Source organism: Accipiter gentilis, chromosome 24 (genome assembly GCF_929443795.1).
Source record: "Accipiter gentilis chromosome 24, bAccGen1.1, whole genome shotgun sequence".
Classification (NCBI taxonomy): Eukaryota; Metazoa; Chordata; class Aves; order Accipitriformes; family Accipitridae; genus Astur; species Astur gentilis.
This window is the reverse complement of record NC_064903.1, coordinates 7,087,319-7,114,667: the sequence shown is the minus strand read 5'-3', so window position 1 is coordinate 7,114,667 and position 27,349 is coordinate 7,087,319. Positions and strand designations below refer to the sequence as shown.

Genomic DNA, 27,349 nt, shown 5'->3' with positions numbered 1-27,349 from the left:
CAGATTACTGAAGACAAAATCTGACCTTCACAGAGCACCAGGGATGCTCAACTTTTGGTTTAAGTTCCTTTTCTCTGGATGATTTAAGAACAAACCAACCAAACCACACCAAAAAAACCAAAACCCCACAATATTTACAAGACAAGTAAGCCTCTGTGTTTAATAGTACTAATACTTGATCCAAAAAAAGGTAGGTTTTTATCATTAGAGTCAGCAAATATTCTATTAATTATAGGTTTGCTTTTGTTAATGTTGAATCCATGCAAAAAATCTATTTTTAAACACTCTGGGAATAAACCAAATTAATTTATTTTATGGACAGTACCTGTAGACCAAGATCATCTTCTGCAATTACAAGGCAGTAATTTTAAGCAGGCACGTGCTCCATCTTCTCGCAGTCCTGTCACATACTTTAGTGTCAACAGTATCATACACTGAGGCCTGGCAATAGTTCAGATGCCCATCACCTCTGAAAACACCCAGGCTCATCGCTTCAGGCACAGACAAGGGCACATCAAACATTTTTTTAAACAGAGAAACAAGATTCTCGAAGGAGAAAAGAAAAATCCTATACTGCAGTTATTTAAAAGGTCTTTATGTTGTTGGCATAACATTTTCCCCATTGTTTGTCACGTATTTTGTGAATCATCAGTTGTTTTAACCACCAGTTAAGACAACTAATTCACGATGAAGTTTTATTAGGCTTGATACCGTTAAACAAGCTATCAGTTTAGCACAGGATGTACCTTACACGTTTTACTATTTTAAAATAGTCGTTATAGGCAAATTCTAACCAAACACCGATCGAGCTCCACAGAAACACTGACTCTCGAGCCAAACCACACTGCCTGCCTCAGCTTGATCTGCTGCTGATGTAGTCAGACTCCTGTTTGTCACCAAAGTTCCTCGACAAAGAAGTGACCCTCAGAAACTCAAGCTCTTCATATATGATTTTTTTGGACAAGGGGAGAGCAGGACAGGAAAAAGCAATACAGGTGTGACACTCCATATACAGCAAAAGTGTTGTTTAAACACAGCATACAGCAATTAACTTACCATTTAAAATAGGATTTAAGTCTTCAATGTCACCCTTATTTCCTTGTGCACTTGTATTTTGAAAGTGCACATAAACAGAATATTGAACATTTAAATCTATTAAGCATGTTTCTCAGAAAAATCATTAAAAATTAGTTTGCTCTGACAGAGTGGTATTTTATACACTTCCCCGTGAGCAAACCCCATTTCCCAAGCTTGTTCAATAAGGACCGATCTCCCCACGTAAACTTAAGTTGATTTGTATCAATTTCACTACTAAGCATCAATGAACCTCTTTCTGGGAAGATGGGGCCAACAGAAAGTGTTTATGGGAGTTATTGCTGCTACCACCGTAGAGCTTAGCAGAGGTAAGCAGAATCAAGGCAACAGAGACCAGCACAGTACGCTGATGGTAGTAATACAAACCGCAGCGGTCCAGCAGGCAGAATGACTTCTCTGCTTGTCAATCCGAAAGGGAAACCTTGAAAAACATGATCATCCTTTCCTGTTAGAGATCATAAAAAATGAGAACACGCTCCTTTATGTAATCTTTCCAGTATTATAGGGACTGGGATATATTACAGTCCTGGGAGAAGTTGTACCTACAAAAAAAATCTCAGTCTTTCTTATCAAGATCACCACTTCATGGCACTTAAATCTTTCAAAGCTTAGATCCCACACCTTTGCCAAGAAACCGGTCCTTAACTTGCATGACTTCATCTTTTAAAAGAATTATTCAAATTAAAGGGATTACGATCAGCTTTGTATTTGCTGCGCCTTTTAAAAATAGAGGCAAACTTCACACTAGCCTTTGGGCAGCAGCTGGGACAGCTCTCACTGCTTCTGCTCACAATCTTCTGAAGCTGCACAAGGACCACAGCTGTAAGGTTTTACAGTTCTGCTAATATTTCAGTCTTAATAATGTGAAACGCCTCCCACCGGCATCAGATCCTCTCCTCCACAACCCAACACTGTTTTATTGCATCGATTTTGAAAAGTAGATCCTTACCAAAGGGATGAAGAGCAGAATTTGCATTTAAAAAGGAGACAGAAATAAACCCAAAGGCTGAAGAGGAACTACTCAGTGCAGTCTGATACTACAGTTCAACTGATTTGGTATGTAAATGCCATGAAAAGGGGAAGTTTTCTCTCCCCTCCAGGTCACCACTTCTCTCACACCTGCTGACTGCAGAAGCACAGGAGGACTTACGAGGGGTTTACAGAAAGCTGTCCATCTCGCAGAGCTCCAGGCAAACAAAGGAGCAAACACACTCGAAGTTGCAATCAGTCCTGCAGTCCCTGGAGTGAGAAGTAGCTGTAGAGAACAAGCACGAGAGATGCAACATCTCCAAAACTTCACAAGAATCTAGCTCTAACAGCAGGTCCTGCTTTTTGGTGAATACACATTCGTTGGGCATTTAAACTGCTGTACCCAGACCAAGAAAGCTCAGCTTCCAATGATACCTTTTTAATTACTAAAGAGTGAACAAAGTCTCTAGAGAAAACATTGGGACCTCCCCTTCTCCAAAGGAAGCAAACGAGTATTCTTTCACAACTCATATTTTCTAGTTTAAACAAACTACTGATCACTTTCAGGGAAGGAAATCCACACTTTTGGGGCAGGGGCAAAAATGAGTCGTGAATGTGACCTAAAGACTTCTAGACACGAAGATTTCTTACCCAGGTGAACATCTGAGGTGGCGGCTTCATCGACATGACCTACCATGCTATGTCAGAAGCCAGGCAGAGTCCCTTTTTTGTCAGGCATTAAACTAAACTGGTCAAACTAAACTAAAGACATTTTTGAAGACACTCTGTAAAACAGTCTAATTTAAATGAATTAGGAAATGGAGGGAAAAAAAGTGCCAGAGATTTTAATGAGCTTTGGATGAGGCACAAATGCCTCAAGGGAAAGATGTAAACTTGACTGAATGCAGGAAGGCAAACCCCGAGCTTCTCAAAACCACTGGAGAAGCGTAACACATCTGTCACTTTGCAATAGGCATCACACTGTGGAAAGAACTCTTTGCATCTGATCAGCAAGCAGATACAGAGGGCTCATAAGCAAAGACAGAAAACACCCTCCCACAATTCCAACTAGTATCAAATTTTCAGAACAATACATAAAGCAATAAAGTGACCACACAGAATGATTTACGACCCATTGAGAAAACTATTGTTTATTTAGAAAAAAGGTTACACTGGTAGAATTCAGCAGATAAAAAATTTTTTTTTTTTTAAAAATGTCATTGTGAAACTTTTCAGATTAAAGTTCAGCAATACAAAGCTCCTGTAGCTGTAATTGAAACTTCATTTATTTCAGTTTTGAAGAGAGCATTTCCAATCAATCTAAAAACAACATGACAAACAAAAGGTGTGGCAAGGGACAACTGAGCACAGGTTTAGGTTGGGATGGAAGGGACAGGGTTCATTCTTTTGTTTCTTTAAACAAGTCAACGTTGTACACAATATACAAATAATCCCTAAGCCTTGCATGAAAACAGTGCTCCCACTTGACTTTTTTTTTTAGTCACGGATATTAAAAACAGGCCAAGTAATAAATAAAAACTGAGTTTAAATGAGGTAAATCCAAAAAGGTTCAATAACTGTTTATTCATGTTTTTCAAACATCTAAAAGAATGCATTTCAGATTGAAAGAATTACTAAACTCAGGCAGTATTTTCGACAACCTAAAGTGGAACTCTGTACACATGAAACCTCATTTGCACTATGGCAACTGTTTGTTTGCAGCACATTGTGCTAAAATATGGAATAGGTAACACTTTCAGCCAGGTACTGAAAATAAATGTGTAAGAAACTAAGCAACAAGTTAAAATACAGTAATGTACAACTCAACAATTAAATCCTCAGCATGGGGAAATAAAGCAGAGAACTGAATAATTTAAGGAGATGCAGATGGGTCCTCTTCATTCACAAATTTCTGTGCAAGCTATACTCTGGAAAATACATTTCTGGTCACAGCTGGATATCTTCCCATTTCAATCTCACCTACAACAAAGGCATACATAATTGGAATTAGATGTTGTTCAAATGAACACTGATCTCACAACTTAGCATTTTATTCCATTCACAATTCAAAGAATGAGGGGGAAAATAAAACTATTTTCATCAATCAGTCATTCCCTCACCCTAGCTTAATCCACAGAACTATATTAATGTGAGCGCAGCATTGTAAGTAGTGAAACACTAATTTAAAGATACAAATAAGAAACAAGTAGTCACTTGTGGAGGTAAAAACTCTTTTAGAAGTAAAACTCCCTCAAAATGTTACTATCTCTAAATGAGACAAGAAATAAATGCAGTCAATCAGATGTTGTACATTAGGAAGAATGTTATAAAAGACTTAAACCGGAACACAGGATTACATTCTACAACCATGGTGCTATGAAAAGCATTTTTTCATACTTCACTATGCAAATGATGGGGTGTTGTCAGTATTCTAGGCCAGATGCTTCAGTTTAGCCCATTACACAGCTGGATGTGACTTCTACTGTGCAACTGACATTTACCTAAGCACTTGTTGCTTAAATCACGATGTAATCATAAAAACAGTTGTGTTTTTTGAATTGATGGCAATCCTCACTTTATATTGAATTGCTGGTCAAGATAAAACTTCACACTTCATTATTAAAGCAAGTCCTGAGTAGTGAATTTCATCTACCAAGATGCCTTCCCCCCCCCAAACATAACATTTAAAGAAACGGGGAAAAAACCCCTGGGATGCATCCTCAGCGATCAGACAATAATGGCTATGAAGGACAAAGAGTTAAAAAAATTCCATGATATTCCTTCCAAAGAGTGCTCATAATTTTCAGTTTGGAAGCTATTCACAGAAGCATCTTTTATTATTTCCAGAAGATAAAACAAAAATAAATAGTTGTAAGAAGCTATAACCTGAACTCCTACCCTTTTTCCACCAACACCCTCCAAATAGCACATGGTATCAGCATGAGCTTTGTTACCCCAAACCCGTCCACACATTTTCCCTCAGCTTCAGTGGCTGAACAAGCAATGTCACCAAATGAAATTCAAGATCCTTTTTCCAATAATCCCCCCTATGCTCTGTGAGGGCACAATCCATGCATGGAGACTTTTTTCAGAAGACACTTCTAGATGACTGGAAGATTTCAGAATTCAGATTCTGGGTTTTCCTTGTTTTGTTGGACCCTCATCGAAACACTCCTCTGTAAGCGTTATACAAGCCATCCTATAATCCTTAGGCCTCTCGGAAAAGAATTCCCAACAGCAAAGCATCTACACCTTTCAGATTTGGTCTCCATTGGTTTAGTTAGACAAACAGAAGAACTCGGGACTATATCATGGTCTTTCTCTGACACCTAAAGTAGGAACAGCCACTACGAGGAGCAAAGTTAAATTCAGAGTCTACCGCCAATAAATCTGTCCAGTAAGTTTTGCCATATAATATCACCTTAAGTATTCCCAAATATGATACCCATATAATTGAATTTCCAAAAAAATTATGTTGGAAGGGACCTCTGAAAACTATGCAGTCCAACACCCTTGCACCAAAAGCAGAATTAACTAAGAGCAGGTTGCTCAGGATTGTGGCCTGCCAAGGTAAGTTTTGAACACCCTAAGGATGGCAGCTCTGCCACCTCTCTAAGCAAACTCTTACAGTTTTTGACCACTCACAGTAAAAATATTTCCCCCTGGCTCAAATCTTTAAATGGAATTCACAACAAATCATGTTTGTGAAAGGTAGCATCACTATCTAGACCAGCCAAGACAGTCAAGAAAACAAGACAAATTTTCAGCCTCATCAATCCTTCTTCAAAATCTGAAACAAAGGACTTGTGCATTTAAAAACGTTGTCTTCCCCCTCTCTGTAACAGTATCAGTTTGACAGATAGTGGAATACAACTAAAAAAAAAAAAAAAAAAAAAAAGAAAAAAGGCAACAACAAAAAAACCATAACAAACAAAAAGACAACTACCCCCAAAAAATCCCCTCAAAACAACCCAAAACCCACCGTGGGTAATTTCAGCCCTTTCATACTCAGGCTGTTTTGCTTGTATATCCTTTACCAGTCAGAAGCCGCCACAGGAGGTATCAAGCCAAATGGAGTAAATCATAAAAATTTTTACCTTGACTGGAACAATCTTCATTATCTGTGCTTGTCTGAAGATTTATGAGTAGATTCAATGTTAAGGAAAAAATATATTTTACTACATATAATAAAAAGGAAGCTCGCTTTCTGTATTTTTCTGAAATGTTAATGTGTAAAAGGATATTGTTTCTTTTCTTCTTTCCCTCCAGTACTGTCTCGTTTTTCTTTTTTTTCTGGTTTTTCTTTATCATGTCTTGATTCCTTTAAAAAATACATATACAGGAAATAATTTATTATAGTATATATTGTACAGTTTGATTAGAAGGATTATACATATTTAAAGTTATAACTGGGTACAGCTAAAAAAAAATCATCAATGACAGTAATTAGCTTCTATGATTTCTGAGGTTATTCTAACTTTGTCTTACAGTTCTATGATAACCACTAAAGAATTACAACTGGGAACTATTGTTTGATGTTTTACAACATACTTACCTGTTTTCACCAAAAAAAAGCTGTGATGACACATGCACTTGAAAATCTGAATACAAGCAGACTAGTTTATATGTGAATCAATGCTGTTTTCACACACTTTTTCACCAAACCAGTCTGCAAATATTCTAGACTATTCAAAACCTAAAGTATAAGTTCTGAATTTTCCTGGCTACTGCCAAAATGAACTATTCCTCCAATTTATCCTGTCAGGAGTGCCTCCTGAAATATGTAGAGCCACATGATACCAGAATTTCCAGAATAATTTTCCTACACATTCATAGTGTATCTTTTTAATTTAGGCCATGAAGCAGCAATAAAATTTATGAAAAAAGAATTGGCTTGTTCTGTCAACAACAACAAAACTCAAATCAACAAAGTGAGAATAGCTAATTTTACCTTTTTGCTGCCAGAAGAGCTCTTCTCCATCTTTTCTGCTTTAATTGAATCACCTTTCTCTTTTCCTGAAGATTTTGATTTGTTCTTCTCCTTCTCCTTTTCATTTAAGCGAGGGGAATCAGAAGGACTTTCACTTTTACTATGTTTTGAAGAACCAGCTAAAAACACAACAGAAAGTTGTAATTCACAACAAATAAAAGCCTAACACGGACACACACAAAATAAAATACATACTTGTCCCATTTTCCTCTTTGCGTCGTTTAGTTGAATCCTGTGGTACCTCTCGGTCACTGTTTGAATGATCCTGGCACCAAATACAATTATGCAGATGTTAGCAGATTAAAACATACTCCTGAAGTAGTACCTGCTTATAATGTTATTTTGGAAAACTAATTTTTGAATACTTAAAATGCAACTGAGTTATTACATCTTGCGTAAAGTTTCTTGAGATCAGTTTTGAAGGGAAATTTTGAATACATTACTGTAAACTGCCCTATGAAAAAGTAACAGAGCAAAAGAAAAACAACCCTGATATGGATCACTTCTGCTTGAATAGGCCATACAACCAGTTAATACTGCAAGGACTTAGAACAGAAAGCTTTCCAAGTATATAGCAACCTTCTAAACTAGTTCATAAAAATTTCACCAACCCTTTTTCGATCTTTCCTGTCCTTTTCATCTTTCTTCTCTCTCTCTCTGGATCTTTCCCTTGACTTGTCCAAATCTTTCTTGTCCACTTCTCTCTCCTTACTCTTGGACAGTGTTGGAGTAGTGTGGTTAATGTAGTGCTGTTAAATTAAGGCAATATCACCAAATATTAATATGTATTTCTAGATGTGTAGATAAAAATTCTTACTCTAATATAACAGATCTAGCTCAAAGAGCAAAAATAAACATTAGTACTTTACTAGCAAAAAAAAAAGTGATTGAAGACACTTTCAAACTTGTCATCTGTAATTAACTTATAGCTTTGTTTTCTCAACTCCAGAAATGCAGGAACACTTTCTCTTAACTTAAACACTTAAATTAAATACACACAGCTTTGTTCACCAGTATTGTTTGATACATTAAAACAAATCAGATGTCAGTACTATTGACACAGGACATACAGTACTATTGAAACAGGATAAGCAGATTCCTGGAGTGACTTCACTTGCAATCTTGCCTGAACAAGTGAATGGAATCAGCTGCTTAAACAGGTTCTAGTTAATTTTTGGAGAATAATCTTAATCCACAAAGTATTTAAGCCAATACTTTGAATAATGTGTTTTTTCATCTAGAGTAATACAAAACTCAACCTAAAGCCTAAACTTCAAATTATAAAAGCAGCTGAACATAGAAAAGAGTTATTTTTACTCTGTAATGTGTTCTAGATTGTTATTCCACACTCTCTTCTAACCTATTTTGATAAGCTCTGTAAAACATACTAGTTTCACAAAGCCGAATATTTTTAGTATAAACTGGGGTCCCAGGGGAGGAGAACAGAAAATCAGCCACAGTAATGTCAAGTGTAATACTTGACAAAGTTTAAATGCTAGTGTGTGTGTACACGCGTGTGTGTACACATATAAGGTAGGTAGCACATGTAGTATATAAATACCAATGCATTACAGCAAGTAATTCTGCCTTTTAAAATACAATTATATAGTTAGATCCAAGAAATATTTTTCATAAAATACCAATAAGAGCACATTTTAAATTAAAAACACCCTTCCTTGGTATTTTATATATTTAAGTTACAGCAGCACACAGATTTAAATCAGTATATTTCAATCTTTCCCAGTTCCATAAGCTATCCATTTTATTTGGGAAAAAAATTAATATATTTTAATTAAAATGTTCTCTATATTTCTTTTTAGAGAGCCATCTTACTTAAAAGGACACCAAAGAAAGAGGTGAGTGGAAGATCAGTTTAGAACAATCTAGAAATCACCTGAACCAAATCAAGTATTGTTTCAAATAATTTTATTCTTTTAATTAAATTAATCCTGTCCTTTTCCAGTTCTGGTAAATGTTTAACCTACCAAAACTTGATGTTACTGGGCCTATGTTAAAAGTCACACTGACAAGGGTAGGTCTCTTTTTCTTTTATTACTTAACTGGAATTTTATTATCCTTCTACGCCAGAGACTGAACCTTCAATACTCCTTTCACTAGATAATTTTCTTTCTGCTCTTTCTTGTTCCATTTCATACACTGCCATCGCACAAATAAATTTACCCTTGCTCCCTTTTTTGATGCCAACATTTAACAGTGACTTGCAAATACATTTTTACTACGCAGCCCCATTCAGTCGTTTCCCAGAGATGATTTCCATGTGAGAAAGCAAACATGTAGTTCTGCTTTCTCCTATTCCATTTCTTAAGTTCGCATGGCTGTTCACAACAGATTCCACTGCTCTTCCACCATCCCAATGCAGAGTTTTGGAAAACTGCATCCCTTCTACCCCCCTTTACAAGAAAAGGCAGGATTTAGCTCATCAGGCTTTATCAACTTGCTTCTAGAAATGCTGCTAACTGAAACCACATCAAATTTTGGGCACTGTTTTATGTTGCGTAACTTGGGCAAAGGTCAAAGCAAGAATGAACACAAACCTAACTCAAATCTGGCACCATTTATTTTATAACCTGCAATGTAAACCAACGTCTCAATGGTCTGGACCCAGAAACTGGGTAAACTCAGGCATAAAGAAAGCCTGTAAGTGTACAACAGCACTAGACTTCTACTGACTTTCAGTGGAAGATGAACTCATAAATCTTACAGGCTTCTGAATATCCCATCCTTTCCCCAAACAAGTACATGGCAGTAAAGAAGAGCATTTAACTTGTCTTACACCATGTATAAGGAACACTGTCAAGAAGTGCCTTAAGTCTGTTAGAATGGCACTGAAGAATGAAAATTAGTTCATTAAGTAAGAAAGAATAGAAAACAGCATTTAGAAGAGGAACGAAAGTGTTGGACACCGCCCTTCCCCTGAGCACTTAAACAAATCCATGAAAAAGTCACACAACTCAATATACTTCCCGCTAAGTCTATACAAACACATTATAGTTAATTCTGAAATTTAACTTCTCAAATTGACTGGAAAAATAAAGCCATTCGTTAATCATTTAATTGCAAATAGCTTTGCTTGATTACCACATCAACATGTTAATAAGTATAAGAAATAGTTTTAAATAAAAATTTAGCTTAACTAATGAAAACTTGAGTGAAGTTTCAATTAATCAGTTTAACCTCAACTAATACAGTAAGGGAGGGAAAAGTGAGATTATACAGACTACCATATACCACACTTCAGATAGATGTGAGCTCAAGACAAATATTATAGTCTTATTTCAAAAAACTTAAATATACGAGATACCGTGACAATGATTTATAGATAATTTTTTGAAAGTATATGGATCCAATCTATAGACACTAATTTCATCAATTGTTAGAATCAAAGGATGCTTCCTATACACACTTTCCCTATAAGTAGGTATGGTTGGTACTAGAAAGATTCAATTAAAAAAACCCATCAGCAAGTGTCCATTATAAAGTCAGAGCTATTTTGAATTAAAACATATAAAGTGTTCTGAACACTTTGTTTATACAAAGAGAGCTACAAGTAAAACAACAGTGGAAGTATAGAATAGGAAGTGATAATCCATTATGCACTTTTAAATTAAGTGAATAGAAGTAATCCTAGATAAACCTGTTAAGTTATCCAGAAAGTCCAAATGGTCAGCATTTTCCAAGTGATAAACATTTGTGCTATTTAGTTACACGTTAATACTGACTGCATAATCAAAAATCTTAATAGCAACTTTAAAAGATCAATTTCCTATTAGCCACATACCCTAATATATTAGCACATTTACACTATTTGCAACTGTTTCTATGCAAGTGGTTGAGTTTAAAAAAAAAGCAACAGAATAGCTGCAGAATCTGTCTAAAATACAATATTCCAAAATGTCATTCAACTCAAATCCCACTCTACTCAGCACTTGTCAGGCCACACCTGGAATGCTGTGTTCAGTTTTGGTTCCCACTATACAAAAGAGATGGGGCCAAGCTGGAGAGGGTCCAGAGAAGTGTCACAAAAACGATCAAAGGACTGGGAAACCTGCTGTATGAGGAAAGGCTGAGAGAACTGGGTTTGTTCAGCCTTAGGAAAAGAAGACTGAGGGAAGACCTTACCACCACTTTTCAGTATTTTAAGGGGGGCTACAAAGAATATAGGGAATAGGGATGACATGGAAAAGACAAGGGGTAATGGGTACAAGTTACTCCTGAAGAGATTCCAATTGGACACCAGAGGACAATTTTTCACAATGAGAACAACCAGCCATTAGAACCATCTCCCCAGGAAGTGGCGGATTCCCCAACATCAGACACTTTTAAGATTAGATTCGGCTGGACAGGGTGCTGGGCCATCTTGTCTAGAGCGTGCTTTTGCCAAGAAAGGTTGGACCAGGTGATCCTTGAGGTCCCTTCCAACCTGGTATTCTATGAACTCTTGAAAGCATTCTTTAACATACATCCTCCTGAGATACTGAATCTCAAGTGTGTTTGCAGGAAGCAAAAGCACAAAGATTATCATTTAGGAGGTTGTCTGTGATGCTCAGAAATATAGTACTACAGCACTAGAACGTCAGTACAACAGCAGTAAGAGGAAAGAGTACTGCTACTCCAGAGATAACGTCTCAAATATTTTTGGTTTTAATTAACTTCTAAATGTTTTGTAATTGGTATCAAAAAAAGAACTAACTCTTCTAAGAAATATTTTAAGTATTCTATTACCTCTTCAGCCAAATAAATTGCTTTATCATAAGGACATTTCTACAAATTTACAAGTTTCAGAGAGGACCAGAAAAGATCTGACCCATTAAATCTCTTAAAAATATTGACAGAATGGTAAATTTCAGGGGATTTTCATTATGTTGCTTCCACATAACTAACCCTCTCTCCCTTACAGAGGTGCTATATAGCAGACTGAAAAAATCCCTCCGTTACTACACTAGCATTTACAGGAATGGAATTTGAATTTTTCTGATGGGTTTTGCCACAAAACCAAAAGTTAAATTCTCTCTGCAACAAAACATGAAAGTAAACTTTGGTGGTGTCTAAAAGATTCAAACCTTTGCTGAAGATTCCTTGAGTTCGTTGAGGTTGTCCTGTAGAAAATGAATGGAGATGACACGTAAGCTGGAATAGTTTTCAGAAACCAGAGGAACTTTGGGAAGCATGGCCGTACCCTTGAAACAAAAAACAGCTACTCCTTCGGGAATAAATCTTATGTTAATACTGTACACTGAATAAAGCTAGGAACTGAAATATTTTTTAAAAAGAAAGAAGGAGAGGAAAAAAAAAAAAGAGACAGTCATATCTATTCTCTAGACCCAACTATTAAGTAAACTACAAAATGTGTTTATATCTAATTCTTCATAAAGCAGTGAAAAAACACTCTCCCGCCAAGACAAAATATAAAGAAAAAAATAGCCTTAACTCTAAATATAGATGAACCACAGGTGAAACAGGTTTAAAACATTTTTAAACCTGTATCTTCTCCACTTTCAGTTAAATGTGGTAGAAGTCACTCCTGAATGACTTTACACTGCCATTTACAAAAAACAGGCAAGAAAAACTTCATAATTTTGAGTAGTTATCACTGTCACCTGCTTCCTCAAAACTAGTAACAGCTACTTGAGTTCTCCAAAATTAGCCTAAATCTTTCAAGCAAATCTTACATAGAAAAACATGTACTCTTTGAAAAACCAGAAAAAAAGAAAAGCTTGTTCTAAAGTTGTAAGATGGTGAAGTTTAAAGGCCCACATAATCCATCACAGTGCTCTTGATGAAGTATTAGTAACTTACAGTTTTAAATGTTCAACGTACTGCAAATTCAAAGATTCCATGAATATAGATGGTTTAGAAATAAAATAATATGGAGCAAGGAATGGCTACCCTGAGTCTTCAAGTAGGCTACGCCCATGGTTTTGTGCTGCGCTTGAATGCTTGGGGTTTCTCTTTGCTGGGTAGTAGGCTTGGTTGCCACATCTGGTTTTATCGTAACGCAGGGCTCAACATGGTGGGAACCCATTGGAAATAAACAAACCTCGAAGGGAAGGTACAACAGAAGCTGCATGCGCACTGAATATACACAACTACAGGAGAACTGATCACCAAGGAGACTTTAAAATGGAACTCCTTTCAAGACTCCTCCTTAGAAGGCACATATCGGTATGATGCTCATCAAGAAGCCTGATGAATTCAGAGGTATCGTACATCCCGTATCATCCAGGAATCTTCAGTGCTATAGATTCTTCAATAGAAGTGCAGAAAAATATGCTCCACTCTGCTGCAAAGACTCATTTGCTTGTAGCTACCATTGCACTCCAAAAAAACTCACTGCTTAAAACAATGAGGCACTTCTGTGTAAAAATTCTCTTGCAATTTCCAAACACTATTTACAAAATTTGTGCTAGGTCCTTGAAGCATTATTTTGGTTAATTAAAAATATTTTTATAGAAAAAAAGACAGTCCGCCAATAAAGAAAAGGAATGCATTTTCTAATGCAACATAAAACCTCCAGTGGTTCCAGTGTATACTTGGCACAAAACTTGAAGGAAGTCGAACATTGGCATCCCAAACTTGTGAGCCTAACATGGGTGCTGCCTTCCTCAGGCTATACTAACCTTTACTGTTGAGGAATGTGATGGAGAAGAATGTGTATCAACTTTGCGGCGTTTTTGTTCTGAGGAAAGAAAAGAACAATAGCATTATTAAAACACATCTAAAGGAGGATAATGTAATAATATGGCTTTCTCAAGTTCCAAAATAATTTAAGCTAGAATTCAAGTTTTACCACTACGTAAATTTTGTTTTTCTTGAGCTATCTAGAGTTACCAGCATTCCTTGACCATCTTTATGAAAGTTTGCAGGAAAAGTATAATGTGAACAAACTGCTGCAAAATTATGCTAATTTCAAACTTCCACTTTATGTAAGCCTGTATCTGAATTTCAGAATTGCTATGAAGACCGTGAAAAGGTGAACTCAATGAAAAGCATTGCAACCCTCCTTTACCTGGTTTGCCTTCAGCAGTGCAAGTATAAAACTCAACACTGGCCTCAGACTATAAGAACTTAAAATATGAACATTAAGGATTTGTTAACCCCTAACGTAAGAAGGAACTGATAAAGCTTACTGTGTCCTTCTGAAGGACACAAAGGTCTACATCTTCCATATTGTCCATCTTCTATGCAAAGGTATGATGAAGCTCTCCAAGTACACTCTTGGGGTTTTTGCATTAAATCTTTGCGAAACTTGCAAGGCCACAGCTATACAAGTACATTTTAATAAAAGCCCATTAAGACTTACACTAAAAAAATAATAGGCTTTATGAAAATGAGCACTCACTGAAGACATGTGCAGTTCACACATTCACACAGTTTGCCTTTTGGAGATATCCTGACTACCTACTTTAGGCACTGACTGTATTTAAAAGCCAATGCCAAAATGCTAGCTATTATGTAGCAATACTTTCTCACCATCTCTAGCATTTTTTGACATTCAGTGATTTTCCAGTGACACATTTTATTTTTCTAGACAAGAACAGAAATTAAATATGCAAACTTACCCCTTTCAGATTCTGATGTTTCTGATCGGGGAACAGGTGACTTCAAGGACCCAGCTACTGGCACCTTTTCTCCTCCTTTAGCATTTTCCTTGGATTTCATTTCCTTCGCTACATCTCTTTCTCTGGACGGCTCCTTCTCTCTCTCCTTTTCTGCAGTTGACTTTGCCTCAATGATGGTAACAACTGTCTTGGATTTTTCTTCTTTTGAAGCTTTTTCTTCTTTCTTCACTTTTTCCTTCTCTTTGTCAGATTTTGGCGTTTTCTCCTTGATCTCTCTTGCTTTATCATCTTTGTTTGCCCGTTCTTCCTTTGGTTTATCTTTCCCATCTTTCCCAAGTGCCTTCATCTCTGGAGTGGCAGCTGGAGTCTTGTCTTTTTTTTCTTTATCTTTTTCCTTCCCGCTTTTTTCTTTATCATCTTTCTCTTTAGTAATTTTGCTGCATCAAAAATAAAAAGGCCAATTAGCATGTATACAAAACCAGCTCTAGTTTTATTACAAAAGCTTTACTTCTGATGTTTTGATAGAACCTCCCGAAGCAGTCACTGTCAGATTTCAGATTAGCTGTCTCTTTATCAGAACAGCAACAAGCAAATGCTCTCATTTGTTTTATTTTTATTTAGCTAAAATGGAATGCATTTAACAACAGTGTCAGATCAGTACAGCTGTACATTTTAGAAGAAATAATCTCATTTATTAAACTTTGAAAAAATGGAAACTATTCATATAGAACCTGAAAGTAAAAAAGAAAAGGCAGGTCAGTTGCAAGTGTAATTCTATCCTTTGGAAGGAAGAAAATACACAATATCAAAAAGTAGTTTTTCCCACCTATTAGAAGCACTGTTTCCATTGCTTGTTGTCACCTTCGGTGTAGCATTGACAGCTTTATTAATAACTTTCACCACACCCTGAGACTTCTCCTTTAATTTATCTGTTTAAAAAAAGAAAACAGCTTTATTTCAACAAGCTAATATACACCCTACTGGTTAAAATAGAACAAGTAGCCCAGCACATTCATGTAAGACCATGTGTAGCTAGCAGTTAAAATAGGTAATTAACTGCAGAACACCCTCTCCCAAAACCAACTAAAAATAAAGAACACGCACTGACCCTATTTAGCATCACATTTAGATTTTTTTTTCCTCTTTTCAGTTTAATGAGCCAAATTTTGAGAAAGTAGCCTGTAACATCAGAAGAACTCTACTAAAAAAAAAAAAAAATAAAATCATAGGTTTGTTTACCAGCCTCCTCGGTAGTGCCTTCTTCCAGTCTAACTGTATTTATTGTGAGAGATGTAGGCATCCCAGCACCACCTGGCCCATTTTGCACTGTTGCAGCTACAGCATTCCTGGCAGGTGGGTCTTTGTGGTGGAATTCATTTTCAGGTATCATGAAAGGCTTCCTACTTTTCAACTGCCCAGAATAGCTGCAAGTCGCACAGATTGTTAAATATGCACAAACATAAAGCAAAACATGGGTTGAATCTTAAATGAGGATCTAATCTAACAGTTCATCTGTTATTTATTTCACAGTTTTTCCCAACTGATATGCAGCTTCTTCCCCTTTTTATCGATGAGCTCAAAAAGAAGGAGGTGGGGGGAGGGGAACAAACAACCCACAACAAACAAACAAAAAAAAACCAACCAAAACCAACCCACTAGACACAGAAGAAGCCCTACCTCCACCCCCTCTTCACCACCACCACACACACACACCTGACAAACACACAGAAGAAACAGTCTACCGACAAAACTTAAAACTGTTAGGGAAACCTGAATTGCCCCTCAAACATACATGGATGATTCTGCATTCATCAGAGAGAGATGTAAAACATAACTAAGTATTGTAGTTTAGCATTTTAGCATCTTGCATGAATAGCCCTTGGCTGTCTTCATTTTACTCTCCTTCTTATCTACTTGCTGCTATATTACTTCTCTAAAATTAAGCTATGCTCCTGTGAGTGGAAATCTTTACTATTTAAAGTGTTTTACTAGAGTCTTGTAATGGAAATTAGTGATCATCCAGCACAAAATGAAAGTTTTCATTCACACTGCCAGCCCTGAGATGCAGGATAGTGAAATCTTCTGTGATAAGGTAAAAATCAAATGTTAGGACTGTAACAGTTCCGAGTCTTTAGAAGCTTTTCATGATCCACTTTTAACCACTTTCTTAAAGTAAGGTGTTGTTACCCCATAGCCAATGCATATAGATCAGGTCTCTTCTCTTTCTCTTCCTGACATATCTTATGTACTCTTCTTTCCAAGGCTTGGCCCAGGTTCAGCACTTTTGGATACCATGGAAGGATTTTGGTCAGCACAATCAGGATATTTCTGATATGTGTATATTCACCTGTTTCAAGGCAGTGCACAGAAGCCTACAAGACAAATTAAATCTAATGAAGTTGGTTTGGTTTTTTTAAAGCTTCCAAAAACCTAATTTTTTCAGCTTCTTTATTTACCTTAGTTAGTTTATAGTGCCATTTGTGTACCACATGTCTAAAATTCTCATAATCCAATTGATCAGCTTTATTTCCACCATCAAATCCAGTCGCCCGTAATATAGTTAGGAAGCCTGGATAGTTGCCACACTCCTACATGCATGTAAAATAAAAAAAGAAAAAAAAAAAGAAAAAAAAAGAAAAATAAGAAGAAAAAAAAAAATCATTGTCGGGAAGCATAAAACCAGTCATTTGCAAAAGTTAATGATAACTGAAGCACCTTTTCACTGATTCTGCTAAAGACTAAGACATGATCACATTTTAGAAGACTTGCACACATTTCCTTTTTCTTAAAAAAAAAAAAAGCTTATTTATGTTGGAATCTTAGTTGTGGGTGAGAGAAAAGATTATTTGTAATTTAACTAGCTCTTGCAAGGAGTTCTGTGAGAGTTTCCATATGCTCCCTAAATTATCTTCAAGACAAGCTATGAGAAAATCAGAAATATAATTTTTTTTTAGCCACTGTATTTTTTTGACACTACACAAAATTCTGTTAAAACTACATGAATTGCAGAAACTCAATTCTAAGATTATGCCATCAGAAAAATTCAGTCACAGAGTGTTTTTAAATCTAACTAATGATTTTGCTAAACCCATTTTTATTGGGCCGAATTACACAAGTGGTCATTATATATTCTTATGAGCAAACTCATTTTAATAACTTCACATACCTTTTCATATATGACTCTGTCACTATGCCATCTAGTCACAGTCTCCAGCATACAGCATAAAAACCTGCCATATCTACTAGCTTCATTTTCAGTGCAACTTGCAACTGTATATATAATATCAGAGAAAACCTGTGAATAGCAGTAATAAAAAGTTACAGTGACTTTACTGAATTACAAAAGGAACAAGAACAAACAAGAATTTCAAATTTCTCTCATCTAAACCACCATTAAGCTGGATTCTAAGTTTAAAGGAGATCTCTTATAAAATATTCTCTGTTTGTTTTCAAGACTTTATTACCAACTTCTGGTCCTTCACACTTAGCCCAGAGCCTAAGCACCGCATATAGCAGCTGCTGACACACAGTTTTCCATAGTTAAAGTGTGTCTTCATTGGCATATAACTGTTTTGTTTTCAAATTAGTAACTTATTTGAGCAGGTAGAAGTAAACACCTAGCCAAGCTGATGCAAAAGGATTTTTTTTCCTGGACTGCACAGGGTCATCAGATAGGGCTCATGCAATTGCCTACTTTTGTCACCTAGAACGTGGACTGAGTATCTGAGTAAGAATGCTCTTTGGGACCCATGAAATCAAAGCAGATACCCACTTCAGATCTCTCATCTCAAAGGAAATCAGACAATCTTAACTGAATGTTCATATGAAAACAATCTTCACCATGATTTTTTTACAATACAACCCCATACACATCCTTTTAATCAAAGCTCATAGTCAAATCTGTTATAACTGTAGAGATGATGCACTAACTTAATAATTTGATTTCTTATAGCAGTAAGTGCCAGGACAGTTCTGATACTCCGAACAGTACAGTCAGCTGGTACTGTTGGAGCTGAATGCATCCCGCAAGATTCTTCCATCTACGTTCTCCACATTTTTCCTCCACAGGAGGAAAAAGAATGGCTATACGAACAGTGAGAACAGCCTGAACTAATGCCTCCTCCAACTGCCCTGTTTGACCCAGAAAGTCAGTCTGCTACTGCTATCAAAAGTACTCCCTGTGTCGCCACGGGAGTCCCAGCAGTGATACAAATTAGTCCAGTGTCTGCAGTACCATTTGCCAGGGTCAGAAGGGTCCTAAGGATGCTGCTGGGGGAGGGGGGGGGGGGGGGGGGGGGCAAGTATAAGCAAGTTGATACTACAGCAGTATGGCGCACACTGCTAAAATGGGAGGGTTAGATGAGACCATAGAAACACAGACCACTGGAAGGTTGCAAAACCTGAATGCAACTCCTATGACTGCTAATGACTTTGCTCTGAAACTCTATTCTCATTAGGATAAATCAAAAACAAAATTTCTTGAAAATAAACCCCTGAAGCTCTAGGAAAACTTGGTTTGTAGAATCTGAAGTACAAAAGGGAACTTTGACCTGTCACAGATTCTAGGATTAAACATAGGTAATGATTTTGTTTACCTATTTTGGGAGGCAGGTGGGTTACCAGGGAGGGAGGTGGGATACTAGTTCTGCATGCTCATAATAGTAATTAAGTACATACACACACACACACACAGTTCTAGCTACTTACTCTGTCATAGCAGAGAAGTGTGGAGAAGTTGGGTGTTTTCTGCTGATGCACAAGTTCTACAAAGTGAGCACAATAAACTGCATCGATTGCCGAAAAAATGCATCGAGGAAATATACATAACTGCAAAAATTTTGTTATAGTCTCATTTTTGGTAGACTCTTCAAAAACAAAGAAATTAAGAGAAAAAAAGAAAGAAAGAAAGTTAATGGGTTAACACTCAACTACTCTCTTCCCAAGAAGTTCAGTATCACACATCCATATTCTTGAGTTTGTACATTAGGCAGCTTGTATTCCAGACATATCTTCAGCACTGCTCAGAAAAAGTAAAAATAAGCTTAACTGTTTGTGGATGCAGGGGGAGGGAAGGAGGGTGCTTGTAGAAAATCTTTATTTGTTATTGGGAAAATTCTTCTGTTACACAATGGGGGAAAAACTGGCTCAGAAAAAACTTTGGTAAACTTCTACAACTGCTCAAATTCTGCACACTAGTGAAAGAAACACCATCTGCTACAACACTTGTTTTCTCCCTTCTAGATAAGGGCTGACCTTCAGCTCAGTTTCCTTAAAAATGGATGAACACGCTGTCTATATACAATCCCTTAACAATCATTCTTCCTATCAACCAATTATAGGCATTTAAATAGAGGAACAGTCAGTCTTCAGCAAACCTCCATCCCAAAACGCACACATTTTGTGAAAGTTTCATTCTACCACTAAGTAAAAGACTGCACTGTATGCTCAACTTGTTCCATTTGACCAACCAGTGGTTGGTCAACACAACAGCCAAACACATACCCAAACCGGTCCCATGGCAGCTCTTGCCCAGTTAACAAGGAGCGTAAAAACAAGCTGGGAGGGATGTACAGCACAAAAGGAAGGCAGGAAGAAAACAAACATATGGATGAAAGGACAGAACTGAAGACGGCAATGGGTGCCTTCAGAAGAAGAACAGTCATGATCCTCATGAGGGCAATTGGTGTTTTTGCACTGGGATTCTTGCACAGGCTGCAGGGCACAAGTCATAAAAGCCTGGATTACTTGCTTGGATTCTGTGATGCTCATGGAATAAAGCTTGTTCAATAAAGGACTGTCAGCTTTTCCTTAACTAAAAATTTTATGTTGATCTTCTTTAATCTTAGCATCTACCCCTCAAAGGTCATAACAAGCCTTTGACACTTTAAGAAAAATCAGCCAAGAGAATCACAGCTCATAGAACAATCAAGTGTGTAAGTTTTACTTCAAAAGTGTAAAAGTAAAGCAAGTAAGCAGCCCGCCAGAATAACTAGTTTCCAATTGCTAAAACTACCAATCTACTTATTCTGCCAAAAATTAACCTACTCTTAATGATATAACCACTCTATCAAAAGTATCTACACAAGAAGAAAGTCTTCTTTAAAAAATTAAGTATTAGTAATTTTTAAAAGTAACAATTAAAAATACACTACAGTAGATGTGCTGTTCAATTTCCTCATACAGCACAATTACAGATAATTTCTTTCAATGGGAAAACTGCTGAAAAAGTTAAGTTCATCTCCTGATGCAATGCGGGGAAACTTCTTGCAGCTGAAGCCTGAGTACTCAAGAGCCAACAATAAGCCATTCCCCCCACCCCACAAATGCGTGTATTAAGAGTACACGTTTATATACAGATCATATCTACACAAACAATTTTCTACATGCCTTTGGGTGCCTCCTTAAGCAAATTTATCAATCAGCTCTAGACTAAGCTTCAGTCAGGTAGTAATTTTTCAACCAGTAATTTCATGTAGCTACTTAGCTGTCCGTACCAGTACATTAAATATTTATAGGCAATAATTGTTCTTAATTTAACTGTCAATGTTTCTTCATTAAATCAGTTGCGTGTATCTTACATGAGTCGGACAATAAAACGCTTTTCCACTGGATTATGCTAGGCTTCTTGGGACAGACGAACAACTACTTCCAGTTACAAACTGAAAGTTCTTCCAGAGAAAACTGACCAGAGAAAAACATTTCAGATTAACCACACTAGCAGAGTTCACAATCAATATGAAACATTGCAGAGGCTTTGTCAGAGAAAAAAGTTTGTTCTGCCTCCTGCATATCTGCCATATGAAACATTTGCATGCTGTTTCATTTCATGGTGCTGTTAGGCTGGCACATTACTTATCTTGTCATTGGAACAGGGTTTATGTTACCCCCCAAATACTGGCCTATTGCTCCTAATCGATTACAGGACTCAAACAAATTAAGTTAACTCAAACCACTTATTGAAAGTTTACATGCCTATTTCTTGCAATTATCCTAACTGCAGTAAATAAGCGCAAGCCATCTTGTAATTACAACTTTCCACTGAATTGGTCAATCTCTTATTTATTTTCTAAATTAGCGCAATATTTAAAAGGTCCTGACATTGCAAGAAACAAAGAAAACATCTCCCTGAAAACCAACTACTTGGTATTTGCAGCAAAGACACGCTACCTTCTAATTAAAAGTTTAACTTGCTAACAGACCTCAACACGTAGAGATCAAATTTTAAAAACAACGTAAGAGTATTAGTGCAAGCTGAACTTTTAGTTCTGGGGACAGTGATGACTATAAAAACATCCAGAGTGTTTCCTCTACACCCACTTACTTGCCAGAAGCCAGTTATCCTTCTCTAGTTTCAGTCTCTGTAGAACCCTCTGCACATGCTCCAACTGCTTCTTCTCCTCTTCAAGGAGCTTGTCCTGAAGAGCTGTGCAACGTTCTTTTTCTTTTTTCTTTTTATTTGGAGGCTAGAAAATGTCAATGCAACATACTTAGTATTATGCTAACACTTGCCATAAGTAGAGCAATTAAATTCCTGATAATGCTAAAGAATACTTGAAAAGCTTTCTATTTCACTAAATAATGTTCTGCTCTAGAAATCAACTGATTTTATGAACACTGGCTGACTAAGCTTAAGAGAAAAGTGAACAGCTAAACCACAGATACAGGTGTCAAAGACTGCTTTCTGAAACACAGATTTTCCAGTAATTTTCACTCAGTGAAGTCACTGATACTTTTAACGTGGGAATTATAAGGATGAGTCAGTCTAAATGATATGAATGTGACAAATCAGAATGGATGAATCAGGTGACAAAACATCCCAGATCTAAATGACCTTAATATAAGATTTCACAAAGAAAAAAAGTCTTTCAAGGTTAGAAAGTTTAAACCAGACCATAAAATTACATAAACATACCATTTCCTGATTGTCATCTATGGCTTTCATCTGGACTTTAAGTTTATTGACTTCTCTGTCATAGCTACTATGTGGGACGGCTAGGTCATACATTGTCAAAGACCAGAATGTAGCATAAAACTGAGGGCTGATGTCGTCCCAAACCTTGGGAAGGTGCAGAGAAATTACAGCATCATGAACAGGAGCCATCACCAGCTCACACGATGTAATGTATTTGTGAACTTTGTGCTGCTGTTTATTTCCCTTCTCGGCTTTTTTTAGTTCATCATACTTAGACTGTGGTTAAAAAAAAAAAAAAAAAAAAAGAGAAATTAGTAATCTTCGTACAGAAACAATACAATTTAACTTTTATAATATAATTTAACTTTTCTCAAAAACCTGTCTAAAACATTTACACACATGAAATGTCATTTATGTACACAAACCACTTAAGAATACCATACAGAACTTTTAGTATTCATCCCTATTGGACAGATTTACCTTCCTTCACTGATGCTGCTACCTGTTGTTATCATAACACATTATACTACACCGAGTAAGAATTGCTCCTGATAGTTAACGTTTTAGATGCAGGGATGAATTTATTTCTGACACTTCCTGAGATACCACACCTTTTGGCAGCTGCAGCATTCTCCTCCACAGCAAATATCCATCTAAAACATCTGCAGAAGAACTTACACATTTGGGGGGAACAGGAAAGGAGAGAACTACTGATCACCCAAATCATCAGAAGAAAGAGATAACTTCATTAGCTACAACTTCTGTCAGCTGTGTGAAAGCTAACACATGGGCTGTGCTTTTTATGAAGATAAAGGATAACCTGTTCCCAGCCCACAGCTGCTCTTTCTACCTGTACTCATAAAGCTTCTGTAAGTTTTATTTAGCAAACTGAAACTTTGGTTCCTGCTAAACGCATATATTGATAACATGTAATACAGCAGCACTAACAGCAGACAAACAGAAGAGTTCTACTTACAGAAATATGGTGTGCATACATGGGTCTCGAGAGGAAAAATGCAGCATCATGAGGTGTATGAAACTCATTACAGAGAACGTCAATAGAAGGCACTCGCTTAATGTAATCCTCTGTGCTTAGATTGGATGCTAAAAACCCACCAAATTGTACCAGGGTGTCATGGCACTACATGTGAAAGACAAAGATACCAAACAGTATTATTTTGTTTAAAAGTGAAGTTAGGGAGAGATTGAAAGCTTTTTTTTTTTTCTTTTTAAAAAAAGCTAACACCACATTGTAGACCACGAATTTTCTCATGGCGGAAGAGATGCTATATTTCCCATGCCACATACTTGTCACTCAGTGCTGACTCAAATCTATCTGCACCTAAAAAAAAACCCAAACAAACAAAAAACTACCCTACAAAAGCCAGAACTGTAAAAGCATTCTATTCTACCAGAATAAAATGAAACTAGTTCCTACTGCTTAAGGCAGCAAAAGAATTCAATTCAGGCTGCTGCTTTAAAAAAAACAAAGAAGAAACTTCCTCAAACAGAGCAAGATCAGAAAAAAAATAATAGCTGACTTAAGAAATAAGAACTTATTTTTTTCTGACAAAGGATGTTTTAATCTTTCACTCAGAAGTCATTTGTCAATACAATATATATTTAATATACCCATATATTTTAATGAGATTACTGCAACTGATTTGGAAAATTCTTATATACTCATATTTATTGTGCTGAATATTCTTATATCTTCTGCTGATATGCTAGAAGTTACCAAAGAAAAGGAGGGGTTCTTATAAATGCAAATGTTTTTACTTGCCTGATCATACAGTTTTCCCACCAGCTTCAGATGTTTTTCCCCTCCCTCTTGAAAGATCACACCATTTCTCTGTTGAGCCATAAGCAAGCACAGTGGAAGGGCAAGATCATGGTCCAATAATGCATCTTTCAATCTCTGAGAAGATTTTTTTGTATTCCTGATTTGGCCAAAGTATCCACCCTGCACAGAATAGAAAAAGTTACCCAAGTTTGGAAATAATGCATCACAAATGGAAACCATACATGCTTCTGACTGCGGAAATACTGATGAATTAACATCAATACAGTTTCTTGTCCATCAATAAAACTCACTCTCTGGATCCTATACTGCAACACAAGTATATAAGAATCAGAAACTAGCTGGTCTTGCATGTTATTAATTACGTCTTTTATACAGTAAATGAAGAGCGACATTTCAGCTCAGACATCATGACACTGCATTTTAGACCTAGGCCTGCTGTGATCTGCTCAAAGTCTCTGTTCAGTACAGGAATTTCAGATTTTAGTTCCGATTATAGCTATTCAACTCCCTAGAGAGATGAGTCTAAGTCAGACTCAACTAGGTCTTTGACACCAAGGCTGCAACGGTTTTAGCTGTTTAAATGGTTTAAGATACTACTCTACACAACAGCAAGCTACTACCCACAGAGCAGGGCTAAAACAGCAGGACTGCACAACGTACAAGCTCACTGGCTGCTGTAATTTGTGGGTCTGTCATGTAACACTGGATAATGAAGGCTGCTTTCATTAATATGGGATGCTGTGAAGTACAACAATTAAGGCTCATGTATACATTGTCTTGGCTGCCTGTCTGCAAGGCCTGTAAAGCTCAGTGGAGTGGGAAGCTCTCTGATGAAAGCAGAAATACCTTTCTCAGCTGTGCTGCCAGAATTCATGAATCAGTCTTTAGAACAACCATTAATAAGCAATAGCTATTATAAATTTAACACGAACACACCTCAGCTTTTAGTTGTTCTCCACCAGTCATGGCTTCCAATTGTTCCATTGTCATTTCCTCTGTAATTTCTATCCCTGCCATCTTCTGTACTACCTCTTTTAAAATAAGCAAATCAAAGCTGCACAGAAAACAGAAAAGTGGAGTAAAAACAAGAAAATTTGTTTAAGAAATGGAAGCTATGACATTCAATACACAGTACAAAGCAACACTATGATGCACATTAAAACAAGTAACATTTTAATTCTTTTTTGAAAAAGAAACTAGTATGCTGAGTGCACAAGGATTTCTTTATGGCAAGTAAAAAGTTAGTACTTAAAAGCAATGCAGGCATTCAACAGCTGGATTTCAGAACACCCCTTCAGAACAATTTCATTGTTTTTGAAAATAATAGTGACTGTGGTGCTATTAACTTTTAAATATCAACAAATTAATCATAAAGTTTATTGCTCCCTTTTGTTGTTTACATACTTCAAGCCATATCTGTACGGTTATTTCATGAACATAGAATATTCTAAACTCCATTAAAAATTTCTACAATGGTACAGAGCCTTAGAAATTTACTGGCAAAATTAGTCTGAAGAGGACATTTGGAACATGGAAAATGCTTTTTTTACATGAAACACAGAATATACAAAACACTCCAATAATCATCCCGTCCAGAGGACTAGGCTTTACTTCCTGCTCCGAATTCTGTAAGGGCAATGACTTTTCCTCAACATATAGTAAATTATATCATGATCATTCAAATCAGCAATATTTTCCAGTAACTTCTGAAATTTGTGTGACCTACTTATAAAAAGCGTTGACCCATGCCCTCCAAAACAGAGTGTTATATTTAAATAATTTACATTGTTTATATTTTTGTTTGTTTTTGCAACCATAAGTATGTTTTCTGTCTAGTAACTATGCAACACCAGCACATACTCCAATTCAAATACTTGAATATTCCAGTCCTATGGAACTGTCACAGTGGTAAATCCATTTTATTTCTACAACCCTAAATACTAAACTGAATATTAAAAACAATTTGACTTTTTTTTTTTTTCCAGAAGTCTTAATACTTAATTCTGGGCAAAAACAAGAAACATTACTTACCCTTCCTCTGTAGCTCAATGTGATTGTACCATCATCAGAATACAAAACAAATTGGGGACAGGGGAGCACATGAGACTGAGTGTCTACATTGCAGGGAAGGGAAAAAACTAATTTCTCAACATAAATACCCTAAAATAACATGCTGCGTTAACTCCACGGATAAGCTGTCTTTCAGTAAGCATATGGGGACTCATAATAGAAAAAAGATGATACTCACCTATGTGATAAAAATAACAGATTAAAATTAAATAAATAAATGAAACAATAATATTAAGTGATAATGATGTAACGACAAAAGGGAAAGCAAGTAAGTTGCAAACCTTGTTTAAAAAAGTTTTTTTGAGTTATGATTAACACTGATGTATCAAGAAGCAATTTCAACTGCCATTAAATAAATTGAACAAAGTACTTAAAATAATATTATAATGTTAAAAGCCATCCCTATAGAAAAGACATTATGAGAAAGAAAAAACTAAATCTGTAACAGTCACATCCTTTTATATCATGGATACCTATTTTTTAAATAACATATAATAATTTCCATGACAGTATTACAGACCAGCAGGGTTTTTTCCCTGTCTGGGTAGTTGTTAAGAAAACTGTATTAAAGTAAGTTACAGATCAAAAAATCAGTACTTCAAAAATAATGTGTCACAGTTAAACAATTAAAGAAAAATAACATACTAAAGAGGATATTATTCTTTCTGCTATTTAAAATTCTTAACCTTCCTGGTATTATGAATGGAGTTTTACCACTACTAGACTAATTACTGCATCAAGCACCCATGTATCAGCAAACACCAAAACAATACATTATAAAAATTGAGTTTATAAAGACCAGTTGTGCAAGACTTGCCTTTTCCCAGCTTTCAGTTGGTTGGCTACATATTGAAGTAGACCAGCAAGTTCAATTGGGTATTTTCGGAAAACTGCACCACAAAAGCTAGCCAGACCTAAAGCAAGGAGAA

The 27,349-nt window shown here is 36.4% G+C and overlaps 1 protein-coding gene across 3 annotated transcripts in view; it reads right to left on the bottom strand.

Moving 5' to 3' along the window:
• Positions 1-3,199: 3,199 nt before the first annotated feature.
• Positions 3,200-27,349, bottom strand: part of THOC2 (THO complex subunit 2) — a 56,136-nt gene continuing 31,986 nt past the window's right edge. The window contains exons 19-39 of one of the 3 annotated variants that reach the window (XM_049828102.1): positions 27,238-27,334; positions 25,287-25,404; positions 24,330-24,509; positions 23,523-23,687; positions 22,547-22,822; positions 21,956-22,097; positions 19,342-19,499; positions 17,801-17,929; positions 17,091-17,222; positions 16,822-17,006; positions 15,874-16,058; positions 15,461-15,563; positions 14,635-15,071; positions 13,693-13,751; positions 12,136-12,171; positions 7,666-7,803; positions 7,250-7,319; positions 7,016-7,173; positions 6,309-6,385; positions 6,162-6,209; positions 3,200-4,044 (exon numbers count right to left, since the gene is read on the bottom strand). In XM_049828102.1, the coding sequence (XP_049684059.1) occupies positions 6,182-6,209; positions 6,309-6,385; positions 7,016-7,173; positions 7,250-7,319; positions 7,666-7,803; positions 12,136-12,171; positions 13,693-13,751; positions 14,635-15,071; positions 15,461-15,563; positions 15,874-16,058; positions 16,822-17,006; positions 17,091-17,222; positions 17,801-17,929; positions 19,342-19,499; positions 21,956-22,097; positions 22,547-22,822; positions 23,523-23,687; positions 24,330-24,509; positions 25,287-25,404; positions 27,238-27,334 (2,873 nt within the window). In that variant the 3' untranslated portion in view covers positions 3,200-4,044; positions 6,162-6,181. Of the gene's footprint in view, positions 4,045-6,161; positions 6,210-6,308; positions 6,386-7,015; positions 7,174-7,249; positions 7,320-7,665; positions 7,804-12,135; positions 12,172-12,871; positions 13,752-14,634; positions 15,072-15,460; positions 15,564-15,873; positions 16,059-16,821; positions 17,007-17,090; positions 17,223-17,800; positions 17,930-19,341; positions 19,500-21,955; positions 22,098-22,546; positions 22,823-23,522; positions 23,688-24,329; positions 24,510-25,286; positions 25,405-27,237; positions 27,335-27,349 lie in introns of those variants that run through there. The other 2 variants (XR_007509513.1, XR_007509512.1) reach the window with 2 other exon arrangements.